The 10,993-nt window shown below is 41.4% G+C and overlaps 1 protein-coding gene across 1 annotated transcript; it reads right to left on the bottom strand.

Moving 5' to 3' along the window:
- Window positions 1-425: 425 nt before the first annotated feature.
- Window positions 426-3,648, bottom strand: thy1 (Thy-1 cell surface antigen). Its single transcript, XM_021618958.3, has 4 exons — window positions 2,982-3,648; window positions 2,422-2,477; window positions 1,847-2,170; window positions 426-1,543 (listed from the first exon to the last, which is right to left on the bottom strand). The coding sequence occupies exons 2-4, from the start codon at window positions 2,453-2,455 to the stop codon at window positions 1,446-1,448; spliced, it is 456 nt and encodes a 151-aa protein (XP_021474633.1). The 5' UTR covers window positions 2,456-2,477; window positions 2,982-3,648; the 3' UTR covers window positions 426-1,445.
- Between the last annotated feature and the right edge of the window lie 7,345 nt (window positions 3,649-10,993).

Raw genomic sequence — 10,993 nt, 5'->3', positions numbered from 1 at the left:
TCAGAACGGCACAGAAAAGCTATAAACTATATTAGCATTGATCTTATCCATGATGACTCAATATCAGCAGTGTGACATTCAGGATAAACTATTATCTCTTGTATTGTGCTCTCATGACAAAAACACCAAATGTTATCTTACCCAACAGGCAGACAGCTGTGGCTAGGATGTACATGATCTTCTCTAAAGCAAAAAGACTATAAATACAAAACAAAGCAGAATATGGAAGATCAAAATATGTTCAGTTTAGTTACATTTGCATCTAAATGCATAAATTCCCCTAATACAATAGGTTAATCCACTATTCACTACTCTACGTCGACAAGTTATGATCAAACAAGATCTGTGTGAGCAAATTTTGTTAAGAGTGTAGCACAAACCTCAAAGGCTGGGGTCAGGACAGATAAAAACAAAAAACAGGTACCTGCATGTTCCAAGTCTGTTTATTCATTCACATGCGCAAACGTGCCATTTTACAAATATGTTCACAGACTATTATTATTGTGATCTAAGTATGCAACTTTATAAATTGTGAAATTTTACATTCCTGAGGAAAAGCCAGTCAACGATATCTTCTCCCCATCCCTAAAATGGACAAGTCTCTGCCTGTCCCCGGTCTTGATTACATCTCCAACCTTGTATAAAGTCATAGGTTTGTAGCTACAGTATCGGTGGGGGAATAAAACGTAAAATGTTTCTACATTCTTCTTTCATGCCAAGTTGTATTGTTAATTTCATAAATGTGTTTTACATAAAACAATTTATTATTGTTAATTCAGTTAAATATTGCTTGACACAATGCACACATGAAAAATGTGCTCGAGTCTATAACTAAACAGATTATGGTTTAGCCAATGCAAAGCAATTATGTTATTAATCGATGATAACACAATTAACGATGATAATAACACTGCATAACATTTAGAAGGTTTAGAAGAAGTGGCTGCTAAATGCTAACCCCCATTCGTATGAGCTGGTAGCATAGCTAGCATACAAAAATCGGTGGTGGTAGTCAAGGTTGTTTTTAACTGCAATACAGTCCATTGGTGATGATGACATGTATTCGGGTTGACATCCATACAAGCATTATACTCAAATTTTTCCATTAACATAGTGTCAAATACACATATGAACTAAATGCCTAAATGTAGGTACATTTAGCTGGGGGGGCAATGAGGAGATTCAGGATCTTTCCACCACACGTTTCCATGGCATTTCCATTATTTGGGTCGAGTTCCATTGACCTCTGTACCTTATCTATACTAGCAGACCATATTCTAAGACCATATTCTAAGCATTCTAATTAGGATAGATTTAAAAGGCACAATTCTGTGTGAGTGCAATTAGGCTACATTAACGAGATAATGATAAGCTATATTTTTCATGATTATGTTGAACAGCTTTGGAAAAGGAAACAGCAGCTATGATGGTTTTATAATGGTTCTTTACAGCCACTTGGCTTCCAGCAGCAAAACAAGTGATGTCACAGTCAACATCAACATGCTGCCATGCTCACTCCACGCTGAACACTGGAGGAGTAGCTCTAAGAGAGAGAGAAGCAAACACAAGTTGAAGTGAAGGACTCGACAGGGGCAGCCTTTCTCACACAAATCTTTGGTCTATTAGGAACGTGAGGAACGTTTTACTTCCCTATCACTTCACCATTTCCAATGAAAAGCAAATGATAACCACACAAACATGAATTATATTGACATAGATAAACTGTTCTGTTTTCATATTAGGGTAACTAGGGAACTGAACTTACAGTTACTCTCAAATAGCAATGTAGACGCACAGTTTCATGAATGCAGAAATTAAACTAATACAAGTTTGATAAAATACTTACTCTTTTCCACAGTGGAAGTTTTTGACACTGTCTCTTTCTGCTTGATGGTGCAGGTGAAGTTTTTGGGCTTGTCGTCGGAAAGGCCAGTGAGGTTGAGACGGCAGGTGGAGATGCCTTCCATGATGGCGACAGCACCACGGTTCTTGAAGGTGGGGTCCTGAATCTTAGCAGGGTCTGTGCTGCCCACCACATTGTTCTCCTGGGTGTATGTGCAGGTAGGAACTGGTGTCGCAGCTGTCAGCTCGTATTCACAGTCCATCCTCAGGTTTTTCTCCTTCGTCAGGCAGGAGGTCAGCTTAGTCACCTTCTGGGCTGAGGCAAAACCTAAATCCCAGAGACGGCATACAGATACTGTACTTTCCCACTCCAACTCTCCCTCAATCATATGTCAACAACATATTAATTGGACTACTGTTTTCCTTAGATTACCTTCCTCAGAACGGCACAGAAAAGCTATAAACTATATTAGCATTGATCTTATCCATGATGACTCAATATCAGCAGTGTGACATTCAGGATAAACTATTATCTCTTGGATTGTGCTCTCATGAAAAAAACACCAAAGGTTATCTTACCCAACAGGCAGACAGCTGTGGCTAGGATGTACATGATCTTCTCTAAAGCAAAAAGACTATAAATACAAAACAAAGCAGAATATGGAAGATCAAAAGATTACACCCATTTGTACGTGCATCACTCATTCACATGAGCAAATGTGTCATTTTAGAAATATGTTCACCATCTATTATTATTGTGATCTCAGTATGCAACTTTAGAAATTGTAAAATGTTACATTCGTAGGGGATAACCAGCCAATAAAATCTTTTCCGCATCCCTAAAATGGACAAGTCTCTGCCTGTCCCCGGTCTCGATTACATCTCTAACCTTGTATAAAGTCATAGGTTCGTAGCTAGAGTAACTGTAATAGGTGAAAAAAACATAATGCCAAGATGTATTGTTCATTTCATAAATTTGTTTTAAATAAAACAATTTATAATTGTTAATTCAGTTAAATATTGATTTATACAATGCAGACATCAATAATGTGCTCGAGCCTATAACATACAGATGATGGTTTAGCCGATGTGAGTTACTTATGTTATTAATCGATGATAATACAAGTAATGTCTCTTACCTTAACGCTGAAGGAGTTAAAGCTCTGCTCGGTTGTGTGATGTTAGGGGTGGATAATGTCGGCTCTCAATGAGACGCAGAGAGAGGGTTGGGAGAGCCAGAGAAAAAAGGAGGGACGGGGTGTGTCAATGCTGTTTATCAAAATGACATTGCACAGTTTAGACTGCACACTAGAGGGATTGTGGGAGAACACTGGTAGGCTGCAGGTCTACCAAGGTCTATTTATCTATTGGCCACAGCATGCATTGTGATAAATATTCAGCCCATGACTGTGCTGTATTTCCTGAATTGTGTAATACAATTTTTATAATAATTTGTCAAATATTATATCTTAATTCCCTGGCCATCTCTTCAGCTCTCTGTCCTTCCTCACTTGGCCTGAGTGTGTAGCAAATTATTGAAGTAAACAGTCACTATAAGTCCTTCTACTTTTCCATAACGTGGTTGCAGAGGCCATTTCTGAAATGATGTATGCCCACAGGGACTCAACTCCTGTTATCAGACACCACATAGTTCCTGGAATCAATATCCTGAATCTAATGGGGTAGTTCAAGTGTATAGTTTAGTGACAACCAATATAGACGTTTTCATTTGCCGTCCAAAATATTCCTTTTGTGCATCGATATGGTAGGCTTTAATGATTTGTTTTAAACTCAAATCAAATGTTACTGGTCACATACACATGGTTAGCAGATGTGAGTGTAGCAAAATGCCTGTGCTTCTAGTTCCGACAATGCAGTAATATCTAACAAGTATTCTAACAAACTCACAACAACTACCTTATGCACACACAGTTGAAGTCAAAAGTTCACATACACTGAGGTTGGAGTCATTAAAACTTGTTTTTCAACCACTCCACAAATTTCTTGTTAACAAACTATAGTTTTGGCAAGTCGGCTAGGACATCTACTTTGTGCATGACAAAAGTAATTTTTCCAACAATTGTTTACAGACAGATTATTTCACTTATAATTCACTGTATCACAATTTCAGTGGGCCAGAAGTTTACATACACTAAGTTGACTATGCCTTTAAACAGCTTGAAAATTCCATAAAATTATGTCATGGCTTTAAAAGCTTCTGACATAATTTGAGACAATTGGAGGTGTACCCGTGGATGTATTTCAAGGCCTACCTTCAAACTCAGTTCCTCTTTGCTTGACATCATGGGAAAATCAAAAGAAATCAGCCAAGACAGAAAGAAAATTGTAGACCACCACAAGTCTTGTTCATCCTTGGGAGTATTTTCCAAACACCTGAAGGTACCACGTTCATCTGTACAAACAATAGTAAGTATAAAAATCATGGGACCACGCAAGATGTGACCACTCACACAGATGTGAGTGTAGCAAAATGCCTGTGCTTCTAGTTCCGACAATGCAGTAATATCTAACAAGTATTCTAACAAACTCACAACAACTACCTTATGCACACACAGTTGAAGTCAAAAGTTCACATACACTGAGGTTGGAGTCATTAAAACTTGTTTTTCAACCACTCCACAAATTTCTTGTTAACAAACTATAGTTTTGGCAAGTCGGCTAGGACATCTACTTTGTGCATGACAAAAGTAATTTTTCCAACAATTGTTTACAGACAGATTATTTCACTTATAATTCACTGTATCACAATTTCAGTGGGCCAGAAGTTTACATACACTAAGTTGACTATGCCTTTAAACAGCTTGAAAATTCCATAAAATTATGTCATGGCTTTAAAAGCTTCTGACATAATTTGAGACAATTGGAGGTGTACCCGTGGATGTATTTCAAGGCCTACCTTCAAACTCAGTTCCTCTTTGCTTGACATCATGGGAAAATCAAAAGAAATCAGCCAAGACAGAAAGAAAATTGTAGACCACCACAAGTCTTGTTCATCCTTGGGAGTATTTTCCAAACACCTGAAGGTACCACGTTCATCTGTACAAACAATAGTAAGTATAAAAATCATGGGACCACGCAAGCCAAAGAACACAATCCCAATCATGAGGCAAGGGGGTGGCAGCATCATGTTGTGGGGGGTGCTTTGCTGCAGGAGGGACCGTGCACTTCACAAAATAGATGGCATCATGAGTCAGGAAAATGATGTGGATATATTGAAGCAACATCTCAAGACATCACATCAGTCAGGAAGTTAAAGCTTGGTTGCAAATGGGTCTTCCAAATGGACAATGACCTCAAGCATACTTCCACAGTTGTGGCAAAATGGCTTAAGGACAACAAAGTCAAGGTATTGGAGTGGCCATCACAAAGCCCTGACCTCAATCCCATAGAAAATGTGTGGGCACAACTGAAAAAGCGTGTGAGAGCAAGGAGGCCTACAAACCTGACTCAGTTACACAGGAGGAATGGGCCAAACTTCACCCAACTTATTGTGGGAAGCTTGTGGAAGGCTACTCAAAACGTTTGACCCAAGTTAAACTATTTAAAGGCAATGCTACCAAATAGCATTGCGTGTATGTAAACTTCTGACCCAGTGGGAATGTGATGAAATAAATAATTTGTTCTCTCTACTATTATTCTGACATTTCACATTCTTAAAATAAAGTGGTGATCCTAACTGACCTAAGATAGGGAATCTTTACTATGATTAAATGTCAGGAATTGTGAAAAACTGAGATTAAATGTATTTGGCTAAGCTGTATGTAAACACCCGACTTCAACTGTATATGGATGAGCGATGGCCGTGCGGCATAGGCAAGATGCAGTCAATGGTATAGAACAGTATATACAGTGCCTTGCGAAAGTATTCGGCCCCCTTGAACTTTGCAACCTTTTGCCACATTTCAGGCTTCAAACATAAAGATATACAACTGTATTTTTTTGTGAAGAATCAACAACAAGTGGGACACAATCATGAAGTGGAACGACATTTATTGGATATTTCAAACTTTTTTAACAAATCAAAAACTGAAAAATTGGGCGTGCAAAATTATTCAGCCCCCTTAAGTTAATACTTTGTAGCGCCACCTTTTGCTGCGATTACAGCTGTAAGTCGCTTGGGGTATGTCTCTATCAGTTTTGCACAACGAGAGACTGAATTTTTTTCCCATTCCTCCTTACAAAACAGCTCGAGCTCAGTGAGGTTGGATGGAGAGCATTTGTGAACAGCAGTTTTCAGTTCTTTCCACAGATTCTCGATTGGATTCAGGTCTGGACTTTGACTTGGCCATTCTAACACCTGGATATGTTTATTTTTGAACCATTCCATTGTAGATTTTGCTTTATGTTTTGGATCATTGTCTTGTTGGAAGACAAATCTCCGTCCCAGTCTCAGGTCTTTTGCAGAATCCATCAGGTTTTCTTCCAGAATGGTCCTGTATTTGGCTCCTTCCATCTTCCCATCAATTTAACCATCTTCCCTGTCCCTGCTGAATAAAAGCAGGCCCAAACCATGATGCTGCCACCACCATGTTTGACAGTGGGGATGGTGTGTTCAGCTGTGTTGCTTTTACGCCAAACATAACGTTTTGCATTGTTGCCAAAAAGTTCAATTTTGGTTTCATCTGACCAGAGCACCTTCTTCCACATGTTTGGTGTGTCTCCCAGGTGGCTTGTGGCAAACTTTAAATGACACTTTTTATGGATATCTTTAAGAAATGGCTTTCTTCTTGCCACTCTTCCATAAAGGCCAGATTTGTGCAATATACGACTGATTGTTGTCCTATGGACAGAGTCTCCCACCTCAGCTGTAGATCTCTGCAGTTCATCCAGAGTGATCATGGGCCTCTTGGCTGCATCTCTGATCAGTCTTCTCCTTGTATGAGCTGAAAGTTTAGAGGGACGGCCAGGTCTTGGTAGATTTGCAGTGGTCTGATACTCCTTCCATTTCAATATTATCGCTTGCACAGTGCTCCTTGGGATGTTTAAAGCTTGGGAAATCTTTTTGTATCCAAATCCGGCTTTAAACTTCTTCACAACAGTATCTCGGACCTGCCTGGTGTGTTCCTTGTTCTTCATGATGCTCTCTGCGCTTTTAACGGACCTCTGAGACTATCACAGTGCAGGTGCATTTAGGTGTCCTCAGGTGTCCTGAGGGGAAGGTAGTTTGCCCCTGGTGATGCGTTGTGCAGACCGCACTACCCTCTGGAGAGCCTTGCAGTTGAGGTGGTGCAGTTGCCATACCAGGCCATACAGCCTGACAGGATGCTCCCGATTGTGCATCTGTAAAAGTTTGTGAGTTTTTAAGTGACAAGTCAAAATTTTTCAGTCTCTTGCGCCTTCTTCACCATGCTGTCTGTGTGGGTGGACCATTTCAGTTTGTCCGTGATGTGTACTCAGAGGAACTTAAAACTTTCCACCTTCTCCACTACTGTTCCATCGATGTGGATGGGGGGTGTGCTCCCTCTGCTGTTTCCTGAAGTCCACAATCATCTCCTTTGTTTTGTTGACATTGAGTGAGAGGTTATTTTCCTGACACCACACTCCGAGGGCACTCACCTCCTCCCTATAGGCCGTCTCGTTGTTGTTGGTAATCAAGCCTATCACTGTTGTGTCGTCTGCAAACTTGATGATTGAGTTGGAAACGTGCATGGCCACGCAGTCATGGGTGAACAGGGAGTACAGGAGAGGGCTGAGAACGCACCCTTATGGGGTCCCAGTGTTGAGGATCAGCTAAGTGTAGATGTTGTTTCCTACCTTCGCCACCTGGGGTCGGCCCGTCAGAAAGTCCAGGACCCAGTTACACAGGGCGGGGTCGAGACCCAGGGTCTCAAGCTTAATGACGAGTTTGGAGGGTACTATGGTATTAAATGCTGAGCTGTAGTCAGTGAACAACATTCTTACATAGGTAATCCTCTTGTCCAGATGGGATAGGGCAGTGTGCAGTGTGATGGCGATTGCATCGTCAGTGGACCTATTGGGGTGGTATGCAAATTGGAGTGGGTCTAGGGTATCAGGTAGGGTGGGGGTGATATGCTCCTTGACTAGTCTCTCAAAGCACTTCATGATGACAGAAGTGACTGCAACGGGGCGATAGTCTATTAGTTCAATTACCTTAGCTTCCTTGGGAACAGGAACAGTGGTGGCCAACTTGAAGCATGTGGGGACAACAGACAGGGATAGGGAATTATTTAATATGTTCGTAAACACACCAGCCAGCTGGTCAGCGCATGCTCTGAGGATGCAGCTAGGGATGGGCCTTGCCTTGTGAGGGTTAACACGTTTAAATGTTTTACTCACGTTGGCCACGGAGAATGAGAGCCCACAGGCTTTGGTAGCGGGCCGTGTCAGTGGCACTGTATTGTCCTCAAAGCGAGCAAAGAAGTTGTTTAATTTGTCTGGGAGCAAGACGTCGATGTCTGCGACGGAGTTGGTTTTCTTTTTGTAATGTGTGACTGACTGTAGACCCTGCCACATACGTCTCGTGTTTGAGCAGTTGAATTGTGGCTACTTTATCTCTATACTGACGCTTTGCTTGTTTGATTGCCTTACGGAGGGAATAGCTGTACTGTTTGTATTCGGTCATGTTTCCAGTCGCCTTGCCATGATTAAAAGCAGTGGTTTGTGCTTTCAGTTTTGCGCGAATGCTGCCATCAATCCACGGTTTCTGGTTCGGGAAATGTTTTAATAGTCACAGTGGGTATAACATCTCCGATGCACTTGCTAATAAACTCGCTTACCGAGTCAGCGTATACATTAATGTTGTTGTCTGAGGCTATCCAGAACATATCCCAGTTCACGTGATCGAAGCAATCCTGAAGCGTGGTATCCAATTGGTCAGACCAGCGTTGGACGGACCTGAGCACGGGCGTTTCCTGTTATAGTTTGTTACAATCTCTCTCTTTGCCCTCCTTGTTATCTAGAGATTGGACATTGGCGAGTAATATGCTCTGGAGCGATAGATGGTGTGCTCGCATTCTGAGTCTGACCAGTAGGCCGCTCCGTCTGCATCTCCTGCGGCGGCTGCGTTGTTTTGGGTCAGCCTCTGGGATAAGATCCCATGTCCAGGGAGGTCCAAACAAAGGATCCGCTTCGGGAAATACGTATTCCTGGTAGAATGTTGGTAAGTTGTCATCAATTTAATATCCAATATTTCTTCCCGGTTGTATGTAATAACACTTGAGATTTCCTGGGCTAACAATGTAAGAAATAATACTTAAAATAATACATAAAAACAAATAACTGCATAGTTTCTTAAGGACCTGAAGCGAAGCGACCTTTTCTGTCGGTGCCCTCTTAAATCTGAATACTTAAGTCTGAATACTTATGTAAATGTGATATTAAAGTTTTATATATAAATATATATTTCCAGTGGGGAGAACAAGTATTTGATACACTGACGATTTTGCAGGTTTTCCTACCTACAAAGCATGTAGAGGTCTGTAATTTTTATCATAGGTACACTTCAACTGTGAGAGACTGAATCTAAAACAAAAATACAGAAAATCACATTGTATGATTTTTAAGTCATTCATTTGCATTGTATTGCATGCAATAAGTATTTGATCACCTACCAACCAGTAAAAATTCCGGCTCTCACAGACCTGTTAGTTTTTCTTTAAGAAGCCCTCCTGCTCTCCACTCATTACCTGTATTAACTGCACCTGTCTGAACTCATTACCTGTATAAAAGACACCTGTCCACACACTCAATCAAACAGACTCCAACGTCTCCACAATGGCCAAGACCAGACAGCTGTGAAAGGACATCAGGGATAAAATTATAGACCTGCACAAGGCTGGGAGGGGCTACAGGACAATAGGCAAGCAGCTTGGTGAGAAGGCAACAACTGTTGGCGCAATTATTAGAAAATGGAAGAAGTTCAAGATGACGGTCAATCACCCTCGGTCTGGGGCTCCATGCAAGATCTCACCTCGTGGGGCATCAATGATCATGAGGAAGGTGAGGGATCAGCCCAGAACTACACGGCACGACCTGGTACCACAGTCTCAAAGAAAACCATTAGTAACACACTATGCCGTCATGGATTAAAATCCTGCAGCGCACGCAAGGTCCCCCTGCTCAAGCCAGCGCATGTCCAGGCCCGTCTGAAGTTTGCCAATGACCATCTGGGTGATCCAGAGGAGGAATGGGAGAAGGTTATGTGGTCTGATGAGACAAAAATAGAGCTTTTTGGTCTAAACTCCACTCGCCGTGTTTGGAGGAAGAAGAAGGATGAATACAACCCCAAGAACACCATCCCAACCGTGAAGCATGGAGGTGGAAACATCATTCTTTGGGGATGCTTTTCTGCAAAGGGGAGAGGACGACTGCACCGTATTGAGGGGAGGATGGATGGGGCCGTGTATTGCGAGATCTTGGCCAACAACATCCTTCCCTCAGTAAGAGCATTGAAGATGGGTCGTGGCTGGGTCTTCCAGCATGACAACGACCCGAAACACACAGCAATGACAACTAAGGTGTGGCTCCGTAAGAAGCATCTCAAGGTCCTGGAGTGGCCTTGCCAGTCTCCAGACCTGAACCCAATAGAACATCTTTGGAGGGAGCTGAAAGTCCGTATTGCCCAGTGACAGCCCCGAAACCTGAAGGATCTGGAGAAGGTCTGTATGGAGGAGTGGGCCAAAATCCCTGCTGCAGTGTGTGCAAAACTGGTCAAGAACTACAGGAAACGTATGATCTCTGTAATTGCAAACAAAGGTTTCTATACCAAATATTAAGTTCTGCTTTTCTGATGTAGCAAATACTTATTGCATGCAATAAAATGCAAATTAATTACTTAAAAATCATTCAATTAATTAATTCAATTAATTTTAGAATAAGGCTGAATTCTTTCCCGAATGCACTGTATCTACCTCATACCTTGTACCTCTCTCTGCACGTTGGTCTTGTACTGGTGCTCTCTGTATATAGCTCCCTTCTTTTGTATTTTATTTTATTCCTTGTTTTATTGTTTTTAAGCTCTGCATCGTTGGGAAGGGCTCTGAGCAAGTATTTCATGGTAAAGTCTAAAGCAGGTGTATTAGGCGCATGCGAGAAATACAATTTGATTTGATCATACTAATTTGAGTGTCGTGTATTTATGTTTACTGTTACCTCTAATCTATGAGACCAG

The sequence above is a fragment of the Oncorhynchus mykiss genome, chromosome 10, assembly GCF_057628025.1.
Source record: "Oncorhynchus mykiss isolate SJ-2025 chromosome 10, ASM5762802v1, whole genome shotgun sequence".
Lineage (NCBI taxonomy): Eukaryota > Metazoa > Chordata > Actinopteri > Salmoniformes > Salmonidae > Oncorhynchus > Oncorhynchus mykiss.
This window is presented reverse-complemented; position numbering and strand designations above follow the sequence as displayed.